Source organism: Heloderma suspectum, chromosome 2, assembly GCF_057233095.1.
Source record: "Heloderma suspectum isolate Gila_16-S chromosome 2, 16-S_ref, whole genome shotgun sequence".
Lineage (NCBI taxonomy): Eukaryota > Metazoa > Chordata > Lepidosauria > Squamata > Helodermatidae > Heloderma > Heloderma suspectum.
Window position 1 is genome coordinate 193841223 of NC_139459.1, and position 22715 is coordinate 193863937.

Below are 22715 nucleotides of genomic sequence, written 5' to 3' on the forward strand. Positions count from 1 at the left end.
GCCCAGCAGGGAAGACCAAACAAGGCAAGGCATGATCCACACAGCTGTGTTCCAGCTCCTCGACTCCTTGCAAGATGTGGAGGGAACCGCTCTCGGCAACCTTCCTCCGGGCTGTCTTTGCAGAGTTCCTGGTCACTGCCATCTACGTCTTCTTCGGCGTGGGGTCAGTGCTGAATTGGCCACAGCCGCCCATCCTACAGAGCGCCATCACCTTCAACCTAGCTGCGGCCACCGCTGTCCAGATCGCCTGGCATGCGAGTGGAGCCCACATCAACCCGGCGGTGACTGTGGCCTTCCTGCTCGGCTCTCGCGTCTCATTGGTGAAGGCAGCCTGCTATGTGTTGGCCCAGCTGGCTGGAGGCATCGCTGGGGCAGCCACCCTTTACGCATTGACTCCCGGGGACATCCGAGGGACTTTAGGCATCAACATGGTATGTCCTTGGTCACCATCTTCTTCCTGAGGCAGGTTGTTATTGGGAAAGGTGACACAGCAAAGCCCCTCTAACGGCCAGACGTACTTGTAGGATTTCATGAGGCGTTAAAGCAGAGGCCGGCTACTTGTCAGCCAACACATCTGGAGGGCCACAACTCCCATGGTCCCTCAGCACTATCTATGCTGGCTAGGGCTGGGGGGAGTTGTAGACCAAAACATCTGGGGGGCCACAAGGTGCTCGCCCTTGTGTTAAAGGTTGGAGTGCTAAGCCACCATTGGCTTTAGGGTCGATACCAAAGCAAAACTCTTTGGATAGCACCTGCAGTGATCTGTCGGGAAGGTTTTGGCTCTGGACTGTTGTCAGTCATTGAGAGATCAGCCCTGTGAAAGAGGCCCGTGAGCAAAGTGTGCGCCCTGTGATGCCTTGGTTCAGCGTTCCTGTTGTCAAAAGTGGTGATGGACTGGGCACAAAGTGATGCAGCGGAGGAGGAGGTCAGCTGGGCAGGGGTGGAGAGTAGAGGAGGCTGACAAGAGGGCACAGGCAAAAGCCGCATGGCCCCATGCCGCATGGAGCAGGCAGGCACCACGATACAGGCAGCATCCCTGTGGCTACTGGAATGGGCAGAATCTGCTTGGGTTGACTGGGGGCATTCTCAAGCATTTATATAGCACCGTCACAGTGCGTGATGGCACTTGGTCGATTCTGCATGACTTCTCAGAAGTACAGGACAGACCTCTGCAAGGCAGGGGTCAAAAGGAAGCAGACTGACTCACTCAGCAGCTCCCTGCTCTGAAAGCACTGATCAATCTTCAGCAGCTGATTGGAGATAAACACTTTCCCCTCCATGGCAGAGGAGGGCGGGGCAGAGGCAGGGGAAGAAGTTTCCCCCCTGGATGGGGAGCCCTCGCTGGTCTCATAAGGTCTGTGGACTAGAGTTTCCCTGTCCAAAAAGGCAGATCCCTGCCCATAGGAGCTTACGATTTAAAATGTGAAGTTGTGGGGATGGGGGGAATAAGGATATGATGGTAAACAGGGAAAGAATGTGCATTCCGTGATATATTGTAAGGATATGATGGTAAACAGGGAAAGAATGTGCATTCCGTGATATATTGTAACACAATTTGGAGTCTCAGTGGCCCCCTGGGATCCCTTCCAACTCTGTTATTCTTAACTAGACCAGGCCTCAGGGGTCAGCAAGGCCGAGCAGCTGCCAAGGATCCACAGGTCGGAAAGGCCCATCCTTGCCGACCCCAAAGACTCTCCACTCACCACTTTCACCACCACATGAGAAAATAGAAGGCACATTATTTAGAATGATAGTTTGCACAATGAGGTGGGGACAAGCTAATCGGTCTCAAGCTGTTCCAACTCATTGTCAAGAACAAGTGCTTGGTCAACAATAAGTGTTGTATGTTGACCAAATTCCCATCACAGAGGGAAAGCAGTCCAGTTCCGTCCCTGCATCATGCTTCCCAGGTCCAGTCCTTGAAGTGGGCCAAGTATAACGGCCTGTAGAAGCCTGAAATAACCATGTATGGACCCAACTCTCAACAGTCCCACCCAGCTTGGCCAGGGATGATGGGAGCTGTAGTTCAACAAGATCTGCAGGAAGAGATGAGAATTAAGAGGTTAAGCCAAAGCCTTCATGGAAAAGGTTGGTTTTGAGGAGGGATTTGAAGCGGGGGGAGAGAGAGGTGAAGGAGGGCTGTGTCTCTTAGGTATTCCGGGAGGGTGTTTTAGGCACAAGGGGAAGCAAGGGGGAAAGGGCAGAGTCATTTAAGGGAACAGGAGACCATTGGACAGCCAAAGGGGAGCGAAGGCCTCAGGCAGGGATATACAAGGATATAAAGCCAGAGAAATATGGGGAGAGGGCAAAGCCATCTAGGATGCCTGGAAATGAAGGGCAAGGAGTTTTTGCTAGACAGATGTGGAAATAGACAAGAGGCTGGGATTTAAGAGAGGATGTCACATACTCCAAGCGAGGAGAGAGATGCACGGTATTTGTGGCAACATTTTTTACAATGATGACTGGGCTGAAGAGTGACAAGAGAGAGTTGGAGAAGAAGGTTAAGGCTGGAGATCAGTGAACTGGAGTTTTTGTTGAGTGGGTGGATTAGGAAGGGCCATATTTTCACAGTATGAAACTTGGAGAAGTGACATGGCTGGGTAACAGACCAAATATGGCTGAAAGAAGAGGGAGCAATGAATGGTAAAGGTGAGGCAGTGCCGGTCAGTAGGGTGGATGTTGGGTGGTGATGTCAATGGATACGGAGCATTTGCAAAGAGGGGAGGGCTTGGGAAGAAAGATGAGAGGTTCAGCCTTAGGCATGTGGAATTTGAGATGACAATGAAGCCACTGAAGTTATCAGGCAGGTGGTTGGAGATGCGGGGTTGTATGGAGGAGGGATACTTCTGGGGCAGGGTGGTAGAACAGGATGGAATTAATGCGTTAGTGAAAGACATGGGATATGGTGAGGTCATTCGTGGATATGACAGAGAGTCAGAGAATCAGAGAACAGAAATCCCTGAGGGATCCCAGTGGAGAGGGGGGAAACCAAGAAACAGCTCCCTCCACCCCAATGGAAATCTTGTATAAACACTTAGAGAGGAAAGAGGACAGATCCACAGAAACCTAGGCCCCATCTACATGGCACCACTTTCACCCCCCACCCCATCGCAACTGCGCAGCATTTCAGCTTCGAATGAGCTTCTGCTGCAATACACTCGCGATTTACTGCGTGCTTCCCTAACAGACTCCGCTGTGCCCTTTTTTGGGCCATTTTACTAAAATGTGCAGCTATGCAGTCCCGTGAGCATGGGGGTGTGACACTTCAGTGGCTGTTTTGTATTTTAGGGGTTCTGTTGTGTCTTTCCATCCCTCGCTAGGTAAAAAGAGGGTGTTCTGTGTCCCTTCATTTCCATGCCATCAGTTTGTTAGTTCCCCAAGCCTGAGACTCTCGCAATGATTCACGTGAGCGGTATGTGCCTACCCATTGCTCCGAAATGGTGGCTGGAGTTGGTCCTCCCCCAAGACTCCCCCGGTCCTTGGGCACTGAGTGCAAAGCAACCATTGCGAAGATACGAAGCTGCAAAAATGTGCAAAAGTGTGATTAAATAAATGAAAGCGCCCTTCTGTGCCTCTGTAGCTGTGCAGCTGCGAAGGGTCAGAGAGAGTAAAGGGGCATCACAGAGTGATGCAAGCATTATTCATGCCCACAGCGCACCCACTGCAAAATGTGAAGTCAGTTTGGGGAAGGGACAGACGGCTTGCAACTGCGGGGAGACCTGCAGCAAACGAAAGACATTGCAGCAAAACGCCTCCTTGGAAATCTGCATTTTCCAGGAGAAAACCATGGATGGCTGCAAAGTGGCGACTACGTCATCTGTCCCGAGGGACCTCAACTCGCAGCCGCCCCAGAGTAAAAGGCTCATGTAGATGGGGCCCTAGAACAGGAAGGGCATCAAGAGAGAGTGATCAGCTAAATCAAAGACAGCAGCGCAGTCAAAGAAGTAGTAGATACCTTCGGATTTGGCAGTGAGGTGATTGGCAGTCATTTTGGTGATGGCAGTTTTAGGGCGCATAGAAAGCAGAATCTTTTTTTCCAGCGGATGAGCTCAAGAGAAGAGCTAGAGGAGGGTTGAGACACCGGGCGTAAGTGGTGCACTTTCGGAATTCGGAGGCACAGGGTAGATAGGATGATTATGTGGCATAGATGAGCAATAACGGCAGGGCACTGGCAACCAGAAGTTGAGACAGGATAGGATCAAGGAGGGACATGAACAAATTCATGCATGACCTTTCTGTCTGGCCAGGAACATTTCATTACATGCCCCCATGTCCTTTTAGTTTTCGTTATACTTAATGGACTTTGAATCATACGAATCAATAAACAGTCATGATGACCTGAGCCTGCATGTGTGAAATGCCTCCAATAAAATGTATTGTGTCTGGCATTATGCCAGATGATATGAAAACTCTAGAATGTTGCTGATGGCCTGTTACTGAAGATCCTTTGTGTTTAGCTTAGGTGTGTATATTTCTTGGTTTACGTGGTAGAAAACCCAATTGCTTCCTTCCCAATTTATCCAGAAGTAATTGCGCTGTGTCAAATTCTTTCCAGAGAATGCACAACAGTTGCACAATGGCCTTCATTTCTTATTGTATACAGTCCACGTCATCAGCATCTCTATTTCCTAGATGCCTAAGGCTCCATGGAACACCCGGGAACTAAGATTGCATCTCCGCCTATTGTGTTTTCCTGGAATATGTTTTGGGAGCAGCTAATGCAGCCTGTATCACACCCTCCTCGGGGGTGTATTCAATTAGGCATCACTTCCAGGCTGTATCTCTGGTAGGCAAACTACCTCGTGGAAAAACTACACAGTCCCTTCCAGGCAGAGTCCCTTGGCAAAGTCTAGAACAGACTTCCCCACCATTCAGCCTCATGGGGTGGCCCCAGGTTCTAGTTATATGACCTTGAACAGGAGCAGGCTGCATGCAGCCCCTGCCATTTCCCACCAAAATTGACAGTGGTGGAAAAACATCAGCAGTTTGCCGCCAATTTTTTGGCAGCAAACCACTATAGAAGGTGAAAATGGGGGTGAATATGACCCCTGGACGCTCTGAAGTGGGCCACTGCTGGCCTAGAACTTCATTTCTTTTTCCCACTATTTGTCTCTGTTCCTCAGGCTCCCTCCCAGTTCAGGCTCAGGCATCTTCTGTCTGCAGGGAAGAGAGACAGATAAAAGTTAACAATTCACTAACAGAATACAATGCAGTAAAACAATACAAGCACTAAAACAAAGACAGGTAGAGCAGGTAGAAACAGCTGTAAAACAAGAGGTCAGGTGTAAAACTCCTCTGTTTTACAGGTAAAACGTCTGTCTGAATTTAAAAAACAACAACACTTTGCTAGGAGGTGAAAGGCAACGGGGGGGGGGATTCTACCCCTCCTGATCAGGGAGAATTAGGAGTATAACATGTTAGGTTATTGAATCTAACTCTACTTATCCCTCATTTAGAAAGCTCCTGTAACTCTGCCTCTGAATGGACCAACCTGCCTCTTTTTGTAAGAGTCAAGGCCAAGGTGCATGACATTAATGTTTGTTGACCATCCAGACACTGGCTAGTTATCACATATTTGAATTGCCCTCTGTTTCACCTGAGACCAGGGGTGGGGAACCTCAGGCCCAGGGGCCAAATTCAGCCCAGCTGAAGTCCCAATCTGGCCCTCTGGAGTTCCCCAGATAGCCACGCCCCCTCTCCCTGGCCCCACCCCCTTTACTCCAACTGCCAATCTTTTGGTGCTTTCATTTTATTATTTTTACTTTTAAAATATATTATCCCCTTCCATAACAAAGCGGTGCTTATTCCCACATAAATGTGTGTAGCATCAGGGCAGCAGAAACAAGCTTGATTTTATTCCTGCAGTTGTGATGGTGCCGTGATTTCAGTGAGTTTTTCAGTGTGAGGCTGCGCATGCCCCAAGTATTTCTTTTTTTAAAAGTCAACACTTGGGAGACCTGGGTTCTAGTCCCCACTGTGCTATGAAGCTCACTGGGTGACTTTGGGCCAGTCACTGACTCTCAGCCTAACCTCCCTGACAGGGTTGTTGTGAGAATAAAATGGGAAGGAGGAGGATCCTGTATGCTGCCTTGGGCTCCTCAGAGGAAAAGGCAGGATATAAATGTAACAAATAAATACATCAATTTTAAAATGGATCCCAACCCCCCAGATGTCATATCTGCTGGTGACTTTTTAAAGTGGTTTGTGCCCCAAAAGGGCAGGGTCTCTGCACCAGGTGATTCATGTTTTACAGTTTTGTACAGTTGAGTACAGTTGTACTCAAATAAGGAAACAGGAAGTACTGGGACAGGAAGTCTGGAACAGGAGCTGCTCTCCCTCACTGCAGCTTGCTTAAGCAGACTTCTGAGAGCATTCCTAGATCTGAATCATTCAAGCCCTTTCCTGTAATCTATAACTTGCAAGTGCTTTATGTTAATGAAACACTAGGGGTGACCAATGGCTTCTGTGACTGTGACGCCCTCCCATTCTCACTTCCCAGGTGAGGAAAATGCCACTCTGCATGCAGTGACCCTGATATGGGTTTAACTGGATGCATGTGGGCTTTTCTACATACGGCATTTAGCGTGCGCTCATCGTTTCCTGCTCATGATTGTTTATGGGTTCTTTAGATGATGTCATGACCCTCCAGCTTTGTTTCATTGTCTAACAAGTGCTTTCAGATCATTTTTAGAACAGGGAAAATGCAGCACTTAATTGGGAAAGTGAAAGAAACCACTTTGTTCACTTGTGTATTTGTGCTGTTCCGCTATACCACAGTGCCACCTAGTGGTTATGTAGCAGAAAAGCAGGAAAGGAAACGCTCTTGTGTAGTGCTCGGAGCTCAATTCTGCAACAAAACCAAAAGTAGTAGATTAACAGCTGATTAACAGCCTTGTGTAGAAAAGCTCTATGTGTCACACTGGTGTGCTGTCCTATAATCCTAGCTACAGTAGCCTACCTACAGTTATCCATGCTCTGTTAATGTCTCGTCTGGATTACTGCAATGCATTATACATGGGGCTGCCTTTGAAAACGGTCCCGAACTGTTGGTGGCCCAAACTAGGACAGCAAAATTGTTAACAGGGACTGGCCCATTTTATCCTATTATGCAGGTGGTTTATGGTCTGCACCGGCTGCCACTCTGTTTCTAGTAGGGGTGTACGAAACCCCGCTTACCTGGCTCCGCTGGGTTCCGCAGGTGGGGGGAGGTGATCCGTTCTTCCCCCCGGAATCCTCGACAGGGGGGAGGCGATCCGTTCCTCCCCCCGGAATCCTGCCTGGCCGGCTCCACTCCACGGCCAGTCTGCAGAGCCGCTGGCCGGGCCAACCCGCAGCGGGGCCTCCAGCCGCTGCCGGGCTGGTGTGGACGCAAATGGCGTCCTGAGTAGGGGAGGCCATTTGCGTCCCTATGGTAGCCTGTGATTGTTGTTGTTCAGTCGTTCAGTCGTGTCCGACTCTTCGTGACCCCATGGACCATAGCACGCCAGGCCTTCCTGTCCTGCGCTCTCTCCCGGAGCATGCTTAAGTTCATATTCATTGCATCCGTGATGCTATCTAGCCATCTCATCCTCTGCCGTCCCCTTCTCCTTTTGCCTTCAGTCTTTCCCAGCATCAGGGTCTTTTCCAGGGAGTTTTCTCTTCGCATTAGGTGGCCAAAATACTGGAGCTTCACCTTCATTATCTGTCCTTCCAATGAGCACTCAGGGTTGATTTCCTTTAGGATTGACTGATTTGACCTCCTTGCAGTCCAGGGGACTCGTAGGAGTCTTCTCCAGCACCACAGTTCGAAAGCATCAATTCTTCGGTGCTCAGCCTTCCTTATAGTCCAGCTCTCACATCCATACATTACTACTGGGAAAACCATAGCTTTGATTAGACGGACCTTTGTCGGCAAGGTGATGTCTCTGCTTCTTACTATGCTGTCTAGGTTGGCCATAGCTTTCCTCCCAAGGAGCAAGCGTCTTTTAATTTCATGGCTACAGTCACCGTCTGCGGTGATCTTGGAGCCCAAGAAAGTAAAATCTGTCACTGCTTCCATTTCTTCCCCTTCTATATGCCAGGAAGTGATGGGGCCAGATGCCATGATCTTCGTTTTTTTTAATGTTGAGTTTTAAACCAGCTTTTGCACTCTCCTCTTTCACCCTCAACAAGAGGCTCTTGAGATCCTCTTCGCTTTCTGCCATTAGGGTGGTATCGTCTGCATATCGGAGGTTGTTGATAATTCTCCCAGCAATCTTAATTCCGACCTCTGATTCATCCAACCCGGCATTTCTCATGATGTACTCTGCATATAAGTTAAATAAGCAGGGCGACAATATGCAGCCTTGTCGTACTCCTTTCCCAATTTTGAACCACTCGGTTGTTCCATGTCTGGTTCTTACTGTTGCTTCTTGACCCTCGTACAGGTTTCTCAGGAGACAGGTAAGGTGGTCTGGTACTTCCATCACTTTAAGAATTTGCCAGAGTTTGTTGTGATCCACACAATCAAAGGCTTTAGCGTAGTCAATGAAGCAGAAATAGACGTTTTTCTGGAATTCTCTTGCTTTCTCCATGATGCAGCGAATGTTGGCGATTTGATCTCTAGTTCCTCTGCCTCTTCGAAACCCAGCTTGTACTTCCGGTAGTTCTCGGTTCGCATACTGCTGAAGCCTAGCTTGTAGGATTTTGAGCATCACCTTGCTGGCATGTGAAATGAGCGCAATTGTGCGGTAGTTTGAACACTCTTTGGCATTGCCCTTCTTTGGAATTGGAATGTAAACTGACCTTTTCCAGTCTTGTGGCCACTGTTGAGTGTTCCAGATTTGTTGGCATATTGAATGCAGCACTTTAACAGCATCATCTTTTAGGATTTTAAATAGCTCGGCTGGAAGACTGTCATCTCCGCTAGCTTTGTTGTTACTAATGCTTCCTAAGGCCCACTTGACTTCACTCTCTAGGATGTCCGGCTCAAGTTCAGTGACCGCACTATCATGGCTATCAGGGACATTCAGATCTTTCCTGTATAGTTCTTCTGTGTATTCTTGCCACCTCTTCTTAATCTCATCTGCTTCTGTTAGGTCCCTGCCTTCTTTGTCCTTTATCATGCCCGTCTTTGCACAAAACGTTCCCTTGAGATCTCCAATTTTCTTGAAGAGATCTCTAGTCTTTCCCATTCTGTTGTTTTCCTCGATTTCTTTGCATTGTTCATTTAAGAAGGCCTTCTTGTCTCTCCTTGCTATTCTCTGGAACTCTGCATTCAGTTGAGTATATCTTCCCCTTTCTCCCTTGCTTTTCGCTTCCCTTCTTTCGTGAGCTACTTGTAAAGCCTCATCAGACAGCCACTTTGCTTTCTTGTATTTCTTTTTCTTTGGGATGGATTTCATTGCTGCCTCCTGAACAATGTTACGGACCTCCGTCCATAGTTCCTCAGGCACTCTGTCTATCAGGTCTAATCCCTGAAATCTATTCCTCACCTCCACTGTATATTCATCAGGGATATGATTTAAGTCATACCTGAACGGTTTAGTGGTTTTCCCGACGTTCTTCAATTTAAGCCGAAATTTTGCAAGAAGCAGCTCATGATCTGAGCCACAGTCAGCTCCAGGTCTTGTTTTTACTGACTGTATGGAGCTTCTCCATCTTTGGCTGCAAAGGACATAATCAATCTGATTTCGATATTGACCATCTGGTGACGTCCATGTGTAGAGTCGCCTCTTGTGCTGTTGGAAAAGAGTGTTTGCTATGATCAGCATGTTCTCTTGGCAAAACTCTATTAGCTTTTGTCCTGCTTCATTTTGTACACCAAGGCCATGCTTGCCTGTTATCCCAGTGATTTCTTGACTTCCTACTTTAGCATTCCAATCCCCTATGATGAAGAGGACATCTTTTTTTGGTGTTAGTTCTAGAAGGTGTTGTAGGTCTTCATAGAACCGATCAACCTCAGCTTCTTCGGCCTCAGTGGTTGGGGCATAGACTTGAATTACTGTGATGTTGAATGGTTTGCCTTGGATTCGTACTGAGATCATTCTATCATTTTTAAGATTGTACCCCAGTACTGCTTTTCCCACCCTTTTGTTGACTATGAGTGCTACTCCATTTCTTCTAAGGGATTCTTGCCCACAATAGTAGATATGATGGTCACCTGAATTAAATTCGCCCATGCCTGTCCATTTTAGTTCGCTGATTCCCAAGATGTCGATGTTCAATCTTGCCATCTCATGTTTGACCACCTCCAGCTTACCTTGATTCATTGATCTGACATTCCAGGTTCCTAAACAATATTGTTCTTTACAGCATCGGATTTTCTTTTCACCACCAGACACATCCACAGCTGAGTGTCCTTTCGGGTTTGGCCCAGCCGCTTCACTCTTTCTGGCGCTACTTGGAAATACCCTCTGCTCTTCCCCAGTAGCATATTGGACACCTTCCGACCTGAGGGGCTCATCTTCTGGCGTCATCTCTTTTAGCCTTGTGATACGTTCCATGGGGTTTTCTTGGCAAGAATACTGGAGTGGGTTGCCATTTCCTTCTCCAGTGGACCACATTTTGTCAGAACTCTCTGCCATGACCTGTCCGTCTTGGGTGGCCCTGCACGGCATAGCTTATGGCTTCACTGAGTTACGCAAGCCCCTTCACCACAACAAGGCAGTGATCCATGAAGGGGTAGCCTGTGATAGGCTATGTAAATATTTATGTAGCCTATCATGGCTAAAGCGGGAACGCAAATGGCGTAGGGGACGTCATTTGCGTCCCTGCTTTAGCTGTGATACGCTACTTAAATATTTACATAGCCTATCACAGGCTACCATAGGGACGCAAATGGCGTCCCCTACTCAGGACACCATTTGCGTCCGCACCAGCCCAGCAGCAGCCGCCACCGCCACCAGAGCCGAAGCCAGAGCCGCAGCCAGGTAGGCTCCATTTCGCGGGGCTTTCGCGGGGTGGAGGGGCGGGGGGCTCCGTTCTGCCACGGATTCTGGGGGGCTGAATTCACTGGAATTCGGCCCCCCTGGGATCAGTGGAGGAATTCTCTAACATCCCTAGTTTCTAGGCCCAATTCAAAGTGCTAGTATTAACCTACAAAGCCCTAAATGGTTTGGGGCCAGGTTACCTGAAGGATCATCTCCGTCCATGTGTACCTGCCTAGACACCAAGATCATCTTCAAAGGCCCTCTTCTGGGTGCCATCCCTGAATGAGGTGAGCCAAGTGGCCACTAAGGAGAGGGCCTTTTCAGTGGTGGCACCCCAGCTGTGGAATACCCACCCCAGAGAGGCTCGCCTGGCACCTACATTGTGGTCTTTTCAGCGCCAGGTGAAGACCTTTTTATTTTCTCCGGCTTTTTAGCCCTTACGGTTTAAAAATTATGTTAATGAGTTTTTAGATCTTTGCAGTGCTGCTGGCTTTTAACTTGGCATTTACTCTGTTTTCATTCTGTTTTAAATGTAAGGTTTTTATAGTACATTTTAACTGTGTTGTTGTATTTTCTGGTTTTTCAGAGTCATTTTGTGAACCATTAATGGGTGGTATGGAAATGTAATGAATACATAAACTAAATAAATCTCCTCCACCACTTTCTCCTCCTTCTCCAACACAGGTGAGGATCAACGTCTCAAGTGGGCAGGCTGTGGCGGTTGAGCTCATTTTGACCCTGCAGCTGGTTCTATGCTATTTTGCTTCCACCAATAGCCAGCGAAGCAGTGGTTCTCCAGCTATCATGATCGGCGTCTCAGTCGCCCTGGGCCACTTAATTGGGGTAAGTAGATTAAAAGGTCCTATGAGCAAATGAGCCCTCTGCCCTCCCCTGGTTGACTGACTAAGGGTATAATCCTATGCATGTTGAGACAGGAAAAAGTCCTACAACTTCCAGCATCCCTCCAGCCAGCTGGGAGTTGAAGAACCTTTTTCCTGTCTAGCCACGCATAGGATTGTGCCTTAAAATGCTGGAACCAGGCCTTCAAATTATACAGAGTGTGCTTCCGGACAAGGCATTTACTGAGCAATCACACTGCCTCATTCATGGAATTTGACAGGGTGTTCGGACGGCATCATCTTCCAATTGTAGCCCTCCTGTGTATTCCGACCACTCCTTCAGTCTTCTTTCTTGCCAGAAAAAAACCCTTTAAGGAAAAAAGGATGGGAAAGCTGCACAATGCCATTGGAACGTTAGTGCTAGGAGCTCTCCCTGTGGAAACACCCACAATGCTCTTTAATTTGTTTTTTTTAATCACGTATTGGAACAAGAAAAAAAACACACCCAGAAATTAAAGTCCCAAGCTCAGGGGTGCAGAACCTCTGTTTAGCCTGAGGGCCGAATTACATTTCAGAGACGCTCTCAGGGGCCATGTTCCAATGGTGGGCGGGGCCAAAGGCAAAAGGGGCGGGGCAAAACATACCAGCATATTTTAACTTAAAGCTCCTACTGCCCGTAATGGAGCCTTAGCAGAGGCATTTCAACCTTTTAGAACAGGGGGAAAACTGCACAGAAGCCAGGCCACTACCAAACAATTGGTGGTCAGGGAAAAGGCGATGGGGCCAGGGAAAGGGGGAGTGGCTTTCTGGGGAACCCTGGAGGGCCAGATTTGGGCCCCAGGAAGGCCAGGTTTGACCCCTGGGCCGGGGGTTCCGCACCCCTGCCCAAGGTGCTGTTAACCAGGCAGCGCTCTTTAAAACCAAGGGGTTGGGAAAGTTTAAACGGGGACGCTGTTAATTATATTACAAATCACATGGCTTTGCGGGGGTGGGATTTGGACACACTTGCTTGCACAACTACACAAACAGCTGGTAGGTCTCCAGGTGATTTGCAGTAGGTCAGCAAGGGTTTCCAACTCCCAATCATTTAATGATAGTGACGACTGAAAGCCTTTCTTCCCCCTCCTAAATTAGGCTGCTGAAATCCTAGAAAGCTTGCGGGACAATAGGAGTAGATTTGCATGCAAAAGGATCTGTGTGTGAGCTCCGGTTCCGATCCTGAGAACAATCTCCTGCGTTGAGCCTGTGCTCCAAGGCCCCTTGATCTGCAATTAGATGTCTGCCTTCTTGAGCCACTGTTTTGCACCTGGCTCTAATTTGTGGAACTGGCGGTCATAGGGAAATACAGAGTCGATCCTGTAAGCCTAATGTCTGTCCATGCCGGGCTTAGATGCCCCAGTTTGGTCAGGATCCTGTAGCATACAGAGTACATTATGCTACAGAGCATGGAGCACACCCCAGATTGGAGAGTCTGGGTTTGTCAGACAAGCATAAAAACAAATGTGAGCCCCATTATCGCAAGAGGGGCCCCTGTATGACTGCAGGGGCCAATGTAGGGGGCAGAGTAATAATGCTACCTGTATTCCATCCCACTTCAATCCCCGGGGTCTATCATAAGGTGGGGAAACCATAGAGGTTCTTCCATCAATTCCAGCCCTGAGTATGGATATTTCAGAAAATGTGTGTGCATGTGTGTATAAGTGAATTGTAGGAATTTGGATTTGGGAACCAGCTATAGGAATGTTGGTGACTCCAAAGCCATTCCAGCTTATTATGCTTATTATTATTATTATATTAGTAGTAGTAGCTTATTATGGTGTAGTGATTCATCTGGTGCCGTTCTCTAAATGGGAATGCTGACAGAGATACCCAGCAAGAGATACTTATTCTGACCCTTATCTTCCAATTTCTACTTCCTAGCATTACTTTACCAGCTGTTCCATGAATCCAGCCAGATCCTTTGGTCCATCAGTCGTAGTGGGGATGTTTCCACACCACTGGGTAAAACACCTTCTTTCTATCTCTTCCTCCCATATTATCCCAAAGCAGGAGGAAAAATTGGAGGGAAGGGAAGGGAAAACTCACCCAGCCTCTGTCCAAGGATGGCAAGGACTGCTAGTCCTCTGTGTCTGCTTAGTTTGGATCTGATGCTGTACCCAAGAATGGCTTTAGTTGCTTTATGAATTATTATTATTATTATTATTATTATTATTATTATTATTATTATTACACAAATGAACAATGAGATACTCCCATCCCTAGTAAGACATATGACCAAGAGTTATTGCTACCATTTTTTCAATGTGGGGAATAGTTTGGCTGGCAGGTCTGGGAATATTACAAGAGAGAAGTAAATATTCTACCCTAGAGGTCAGCAGCTGGGAGCGCTGCCTGCCCCTCCAGGTGCCAGTCCAGAGGCAACAGAGGGCTGTGGAGGGAGTGGCAGCTGTGACACCAGGACTTGGCAGCAGGCCACTTTGGGGAGGTGTTCTGCGGGGCACTGGCTGGCAACTTTGCAAACACGTCTCAAAATGGCCCTCCAGTTTTTAGTATTATTATCATCATCACCACCACCACCACCACCATCATCGTCTATCCAATTTCCAATACATATAATATCAACTCTTATCTCATACTGAGGGCAACCAAGGTCACTCATTCATCTGGTCTGTACCCATTCCAATAGTTAATAAATGGGGTCCAGTTTTTCCGAAACGTTTGGCCTGCATTCATCTGTCCATTCCAAAGAAGCTTGTAGCTGGTCATCTCCTTCTTCCTAAGCATGATAACCCAAACCTTTTCCTCCCCCATTGATCAACTGATGGGATGCGAACTGTTCAGTGGGACGTAGCCAATAAAATCCATGCTGTGACTGGCACAAGTTGTTGACCAAGGCTTTGCTTTACCTCCTGGCCTTTGCGGAGGCAGTTCTGCTGTACAAAGCAATTGTGAAGCTGGAAAACTATGGTTATGTGCAGATATGACTGTCTCGCTCAGCCCCTTCTGAAGTCTAAAGTTGGAGGAAACAACAGCCTTGTGGTTAAAACTATGGTTGTGTGCAGATATGACTGTCTCGCTCAGCCCCTTCTGAAGTCTAAAGTTGGAGGAAACAACAGCCTTGTGGTTAAAACCCTGTTTCATTTGATAGCATGGACAGGGCCGCCCAGAGGGTCCATGCTGCTGCCCTCTACGAGGACCCATGTGTGTGTCTGGGACGCTGGCGAGCCAAGTAGTGAGGCAGGGCAAAAGTACACTCAGGAGCTGAGTCAGGTTGGCCCTTGCCTCCCGCCCCTTTGAGGCAGCCCTGAGTATGGATGTGCTCTGATCCTCCTAGAGGGGACAACAAACAGGCCTCCACCCTGCTCACTGAAGCCTTAATTTGGCAGAGTTTGTTACCAATGGCTCTGTGGAAGGAAGGCGTCTCATTCAGAACACCGATGTGGCAGGGAAGCAGCAGGCTTTCCATGGGTCAAATTTTTCACTTAAGCACTGAGGTCTCCCCACTGCCTGCCACCTGCTGCAATGGGTGCCTAGACTCTGCTGCCTAGACTTAGATGGGGTTGTATTCTTTGAGAAGTCTGGCCTTAGATGTTTCCAGCAGGAGACGGATCCAGATGAAAACCCCCAGGAACGTAGCTAAGTTGGGGGGAGAAGCTGCAGACAGACTATCTTCCGCGTTTCTTTCACCCTCCTTTGCTTCTACTTCAGCCTGGGAACGTGGGCACAGGGAGGACTATGTTTCAAAGCAGGGTCCCTCCGCGTTTGTATGCCACCCTTCCTCCGTGGAACTCTGCGCACTACGCATGGGGGTGCGATCCCCGTTTTCCTTACAAGAATCCTGTGACATAGGTTTGGTTGAGGGATAGTGACAGGATACCCAGTGATCTTTATGGGTGAGCAGGGATTTGAATCTAGCTCTGCCTGGCCTGAGTCCAGCATTGCATTTGATACCACATGTGAGCTCTGGGAGATAATAGCAAAATTTTGAACTTTTCATGGCTGTGATCATGCCGTGAATGCACAATCTATCTAGTATGAAGTCTCTAGGACTACATAGAGAAAATCAGCTTTCATTTCATAATGGTCAAGTTTCAAGCCCTCATTGTTCTGGGGAAATGTTTGTGGGCGATGTCTACTGAAATGCTCCAATAACAGGGGAGAAGGGTTTATGGGGCTTCCTCTGGTGAGGAAGCAGGGATCTACTGTACATATCCTTTGTCCGTTCCCACTCCTCATTCTCTCTCTTTCTCTAGATCAGGGGAAGGCAACCCTGTGCCCTCTAGATGTTTTGAACTATAGCCCCCATCAGCCCTGACTATTGGCCATGCTGGCTGGGGCTGATGGGAGTTCTGGTCCAAACTATCTGGAGGGCATCAGGTTGCCTACCCCTGAGTCCTTTTGAAAGTTTGACACACTGAGCTTTTTCAAACTGCAGAATGTGGCCATTCTAGCTGTAGAAAGGATGTACAGAGAGATACACGCTGGCCCCAGTGGGATGAGTTGCGCTTAAACCCCATGGAAATTAATGGGACACATTAATGGGTTCAAGTAGCGTAAGCCCAGTTCATTTCAGTGGGGGTTCACAGCAACTAGCTTTCTCTGAACGAGGGCTCCTGCCTTTCTTCCCGCTGCCTCCCTTGCTACCACCGGGCTGAGTACGTTTTAGGGAAATGAACTGCAGCGTACTCTCGCTTCCCCTCGCCTTGACCTGTTCCTCGGTGTCTGTTTTTGCAGGTGTTCTGGGTGGGTCCCTTGGCAGGTGCAATCCTGGCATCTCTGCTTTATAATTTCGTCCTTTACCACGACCCAAAGACATTTGCACAACGACTGGCTATCCTCAAGGGCAGCTACAATGCAGAAGAGCTGGGGAACGATGAAGGCCAGAAGACGGAATCCATGTCGTTACCCAGTCTTGTACACAGACTGTAGCCTCCTGGTGTCCTGTGGAAGAGCTTCTCCCACTTTAGGAAGGGCTCAGCAAGAGACTGTTGGTGCTCCCCGCGGAAGGCTCCTTGCGCTGCCCCCCAGCAGGCATTGTGCGACAATTGATGGATTTTCTGTGAAAAGGAAAAAGATGGAAGAAGCAGTGGGAAGGCATGGGAGGCCTACAAATGGAAGACATTATGGTCCGGACCCCAGTAAAATTGCATGAATGCGGCATGGCCATTACACAATAAAAGCCTCATCTGGAAACACCCTAAACCTGTGGACAGGTTATTCCAGCACTGGCCACTAGAGGGCCCCAAGTGCCTTTTCTCTGAAGTCTGTGGCTGGCTGCTTGCTGGCTGGATATATTTACACAGCTGTCTGCCTTGACAAGTGCCAAATTTGCAAAGGAGTCTTTTAGCAAGAGGAACTCTGAGCAGGAAGAGCTTATACATGGTGCCATATGACCATGGCTTGCCCTGAGACACTGCAGAGATGTGTAGCCATCTACTGCCCTTTACGGTGGAGAGGAAGCCAGTTCGGGGGCACAATCTGGCCTCGCCATAGCTGCGAGTAATGATGACATCAGTGGGCTCTCTCAAGGTTCAAGCCTGTCCTCTCCCGTGCAAAACCATCCAGCAGGGAAGCATGGAATACTAACAAAGAGGGTCTGACTGCTGTTGCCCAAGGGGTCCTCGGCCGACGCACAGGTCATTTTTCTACGGCAGTGTCTCACACACACACACACACACACACACAGTATAAATTGCTGCAATCGTGCAGAATCCAAAAATCACACATTGCCTACTTTGCCGTGAAACAAGGATCGAGGCCATGTCCCCGATCGATGGATCTGCGGTGCGGCCATCCGCAATTCTTCACACCTGTGTGCTCCTGGTTAGACGCCCAATGCGCTTGCAGAAGGAGCTTCTCTCCGTGGAATGGCGTAGCCTCGCCATCACTGCAGGGTGACCTCGCCAGGACTCAGCCGTGGCTGCCTGCAATGCACAAGAGCAGAGGTGCTGCTGGATACTCCCCTTCCGGTAGCACAAGCCCCTCCAAATGAGCCTTTCTTCCCACTCAGCTGCCCTTCCCCTTGGACTCTGCTGAATGTATAACTGTAACTGAAGGCATTCAGGAAATCCTGATCCCAAAGCTTGTGTACATGCCTTTGATTATGCGGTGGGTTGCTGTCTCACAATAAGGCTCTCACTCTCATGAGAGGACAGGCCTATCTCTCTACCAGTGTCAAGTCCCAGGATTTCACCGCACTCTAGCATCACACCAAGAAATGGTGCCCAGCATGGGGCTGTGTTGATGGTGGCCAGCTCCATTCTCAATGGTTCCTATTCAGTTTTAGGGGACAAAATCAATCATCTGCAGTTCAGCCGGGAGAGGACAAAACCTGACCATTCTCTCAGACACAGGAACAGGCTGAACCCTGCTCTGATGTTGGCTGCCTTTCCATTAAAGAAAAAATCCACAGTCCTCCCATTCTGAAGCATTTCTGCGTTTATTGCGGGCTCCCAGACAGTGACCACGTGATTATTGAGAGGGAAAGTTTTTAATTTTCAACGTTCTATAGAACTCAGTGAAACAGCACCATCTAGTGGCTGTTTTAACAGCACAACAATCCGACGTATTTTAAAACTTCATTATTTCCAGATCTATTTAACATGGAATAACCAGGAAATACCTCTGGATGTGCCCTGGAGGTTGATGACGTCATGAAAAGGACCCGCAAACTTCCATGAGTGAGCAATCTCAATAGCAGGATAAAAGCTCCATGTGAAGAAGCCCGTTGTCTCTGAACATACCCCTGACTTTTACTTTTATGATCCTTTTTTATGTTTACCTCATTGTTCTTCCAAGGAGCTTAAGGTGATCTACAGTTCTCCCCACCCCACATTTTATTTTCACAACTCCGTGAGATAGGCTAGATTGAGAGAGGCAACAATTGTCCTGAGGTCACCCAGTGAGATGGGATTTGAACCCCCGGTCCTACTCCAACAGCCTAAGCACTACACCGCCCTGGCTGTCCAGATGGTTTTCCTCCTACTGTCATGGTCATATAAGGGACTGGCCGCCATTCAGTCATATGGGAAGAAAACAAAGGTGTTGCCATTGGAGATAACGGTGCCCCCTGTCCTGACAATGAGTGGCCCAGACTGTACGGAGAGGGGCCCCACTAGTCAGGTAGAATATGTCTCTCTGAACAGAGCACAGAAATACAGCTCTCTTATTCTTGGCCCTTTGTATAGAATTTCCTGGCATACAAATTCAGCAGCTGAAGCTTTTAATAGCAGGATGATAAGTGGTAGAAGATGCTTCACTTGTACATCACGAGACTGCTAAAGGCACAGGAGTGATGCCAGTAAAAAAGAAGAAGTGGCAACCGTACTCAACTCGTCCGCTAAGAATCATGGTGATGGGTGTTTCACCTGAAGATAGTAACCAAGAGATTTCGACGATGGGATCCCCATGTTTGCAGTGCTCTTTGCATGAAAATGAGGGTAACAGCCAGCAGGCCTTTCTACAATTTCTGTTTCAGTACATTTCCCCCCAACATCAGGGCCTGGTTTGAGAAAAGGATACTGCAATATGGTTGGCTTTGTAACTGGTTGCCTTCCATCTGGGCAGTTGCCTTGCTTCACAATACGTTCATTCACTTTATCCAGTTGCCTTGGAGCCCCAGAGCTGTACTAAGAAATTACCACTGAATTCACAATTAGAGGTGGTATAAATGTGTTTTCTCCCCACCCCAGTCTGTCCCAATAATCACTGCTGGGATTCTGAAATAGTCTATGTTTGATAACTGCCGTTTGAAAATCCATGTTTGATATTTGACCATTTGTTGATGTTTGAGCAGCCACAGTGAATGTATTAGAGTTCAGACAAGCCAATAAACCCAATGCAGATTTTTGTTTCTGCATGTTGTCTGTCTGTTTGTCTGTCTGTTTGTCTGTCTGTCGCTGTATCGCACACTCACAGATGCATATGTGCACTGAGTTAACCAGCCGTGAAGCACCCATTTGCACCCAAACCAAACCAATCACGTTTTGCAAAATTTCCATTTTGGGGTCAAAATCCAGATTTTGAATGTTCAGTGGAGTACTTTTCCACATTGCATCGTTACTGTAATACATGTGCAACTTTATAGCTACTTTACGTTCTTTTCACCTCCAGGATCACACAGGGACAATGTTGTTACAACAGGATATTGGTCCTTCTATCAAAAAAGGCAAATTATCCATCTTGACATGATTCATAGCTCTGAAAGATAAAAAGAGCCCTTCCTAAAATCCATACATAGCCGATAGGGAAAGCATGTTTGCCTTTGTGGCTGGCCAAACACTAGCATTCATTCCTTGATCTGTCCCCTTTTACAGCATCTCTCTCCCCCGCTTTGTAGATTTTATACGATGGCAGCATCCTGTTGAGGCTGGTTTCATGGGGAAGTGAACTTTCATTTGCCCCCATTGACAGCATGAGTGGTCCCAGGGACACAGAAATGTTCTGATTGCAGACATTTATCTCTGGCCACAAATTCACCCGCTGCCTTCTCAGCTTAGTTCAGGTTGCCAAAAAAATGACAGGCCATTTTCCTTAGAACGATTAAGGAAATGGGACTTTTTCTTGACAGCTTCGCACCTCTGCCCTCCCTCTGCAGCCTGAGAGAGTGTGGCATGGTGTGCCTACAGTTTTCTAATTCTATGCAATTCAGATGAAAATCTACTTTAATTATTAGTCCCATTGGCCCAGCTGGAAAATGCTTTTGCAATAATGTTTCCCATCCCAGGACACGGACCAGCTAAAATGAGGTTCTTGCAGTGGTGCATGCCTGGTACCATTATGTTCCTCTTTAGGGAATTTTCACCAGCAGTCCAGGCCTTCTGTCTCCACTGCTGCTCTAGAGTCCTAGGCTCTAGGGCCATGTGCCCTACTTTACAGAGGGCAGTCCTCTGACCAGCCTAAGCCCAGTTTAAAGATAGTCATAAGAAAGGAGAGCAGGAGCCTTGAAGTTGTCCATCAACACTTAGCACCTGGACAGCAAGCTAAGCAGGTACACAGGTCACCTGCTTCCAGCCCTTAATCCCTACTGCAGTGAGATGTATTGTATTTTGATTTAAATTATAATAATTTCTAAATTTGCACTTATGAGTATACCTTTAGCATATTTATATATAACATAAATATACTAAGTATACTTATTAAAGTATATTTGATTTACAGATTTCATTTAAATGTTTTAACATTTTATTTAAATATGTAGTATATTTATATATAGTTTTATGCAAATAGGTGCCCTCTTTTGTGGTGATGCATTTCTTCTTTAAGTGCTCCTCCCTCTATGCTGCTCAGAGGCACCGACTTGAATTTTTGATGCCCAGGACAGGACTGGGCACTACTCCCTCCCCAAAGCCTCCGGAGGTGTGCCCAGGAAACTGTCCTCTCCTCCCAAGCCCTAATACACTCTGGCTCCTCCAAGCTGTTGCAGAGCGAGCGCAGGACCTTGCCCATCACAGAAGAATCTGATTCCTGAATAAAGCCAATCTCTCCATGTCAGTCGGAACCACCTGTGGACGAAGCTCCAAACTCCAGAGCTTCTGGGAATTCCCTGCAGACAGCATCCGAGTGGAGAGTGGGGTTGGATGGGATTTCCCTGCTCTGCTGGCTCAACGCCCCATCAGACCAGGGAGGACTGGCATTTGGACTGGGAAGTGCAGGGCAGCCCTGGGCCTGTCTGGTGGCAAGTCTGGTGCTGTTGCTTTTAACCATTTATTATGTTATTATTTACCATTATTTACCATTTATTTTAGCGCTAGCACTGCACAGAACACAGGCGTTACAGAGTCTCTTCCCCCAAAGGGCTTACAATCTACAAGAATTGAACAACGAAGCCGCGAAAGGACAGGTCTGGGACTGACACGGGAGCAGTGACGTAGCAGAGCTCCTCACGTCAGCAGGAATGCTGCAGTCATCACCCCCCTCCCCCCAAATTCTGTTCTCTCTGAGCTGAGCTGTAATTGTCACAGTAGCTGGAGGGAAACAAATTTTCTCAGCAACAAAATATTGTTCCCTGTTGCAACGAAAGTATTTTGGGGTGGCTTGGTCTTGAATGGGCAATTCAGGCCCATTCGCTTTACAAAAGACCTGCTCCTGGTGGAGATGAAAACAGCTAGAACTGCTTTGTTGATATGGATTGATGCAGCTGTCTGCAATTTTTGGCCTCCCCGTGGGGATGTGGCTGTGGGGACTGTTACGTTGAGCACCTGCCCTTCCAAATTCAGTGGGATGTGGAGGGAGGGAGAGAGAGTCTTCCCACATACAAGAGGGAAAGGCTTATCTGAGGACTGGGAAGCAGCATGGCAGAAGGAAGACAACTGGCAGTGAGGCGGGGGCCACGGAGTGGGGCGGGCCTAAGCAACTTATGGCCATTTCTGAGGGCTTTCTTTATTGCAGGGGTGGCAAACTTGTGGCCCTCCAGATATCGTTGTGACTCCAACTCCCATGAGCCCCAGCCAACATGACCAATGGTCAGCATTGTATTTATAAAGTCAAATTATCTTGAGCTGTTCAGAGGAAATGCAGCAGGGTACAGATTTCTCACCAGTGTATAAAGCAGGGGGTATTGCTGATGGGAGTTGTAGATGCTGGGCTGCAACTCCCAGCCAGCATAGGCAGTGGTTAGGGCTGATGGGAGTTGCAGTCCAACAACATCTGGAGGGCCACATGTTGCCCATCCCTGGTATAAAATGTTACACTGAACGTTTCCCGTATTTCCTGCTCATTGTTCATGTTACTTATGGCCAGCTCCTGACAACATGCTTCAGCATTATCAACAGCAGCAGCTGCCAGGGATGATATACAATTTACTGAGCTCCTGGTCACATTCTGGGCATCCCACTTCTACCATTCCAGCCAAAACATCAGATGGATCTTGTTCTTGGCCACAGGGAGGTATGCCTTTAAATGCTTCCATGCTCAGTATAATTCAGTTCTCAGGGGGCAATGGAAGCCTTCAAAACAATGCATTATTTGTTACAGTTGTTTATAGTTA

The 22715-nt window shown here is 47.9% G+C and overlaps 1 protein-coding gene and 1 pseudogene across 1 annotated transcript; one reads left to right on the top strand and one right to left on the bottom strand.

The window, feature by feature from the left end:
- LOC146353716 (aquaporin-6-like) lies at positions 1–19597 on the top strand. Its single transcript, XM_084837143.1, has 4 exons — positions 1–431; positions 11574–11732; positions 13649–13729; positions 16463–19597. Exons 1-4 carry the CDS (start codon positions 75–77, stop codon positions 16655–16657), a joined length of 792 nt encoding a protein of 263 aa, XP_084693269.1. The 5' UTR covers positions 1–74; the 3' UTR covers positions 16658–19597.
- LOC146353717 (aquaporin-5-like) overlaps positions 17533–22715 on the bottom strand; it is a 13582-nt pseudogene continuing 8399 nt past the window's right edge.

What these genes read in the sequence shown, in the direction of transcription:
- LOC146353716 (XM_084837143.1), top strand. Translation starts at nt 75, where the DNA reads ATGTGGAGGGAACCGCTCTCGGCAACCTTCCTCCGGGCTGTCTTTGCA. An exon ending in GGACTTTAGGCATCAACATG is followed by an intron (nt 432 to 11,573) that starts GTATGTCCTTGG and finishes TCTCCAACACAG; the next exon opens with GTGAGGATCAACGTCTCAAG. An exon ending in GGATGTTTCCACACCACTGG is followed by an intron (nt 13,730 to 16,462) that starts GTAAAACACCTT and finishes CTGTTTTTGCAG; the next exon opens with GTGTTCTGGGTGGGTCCCTT.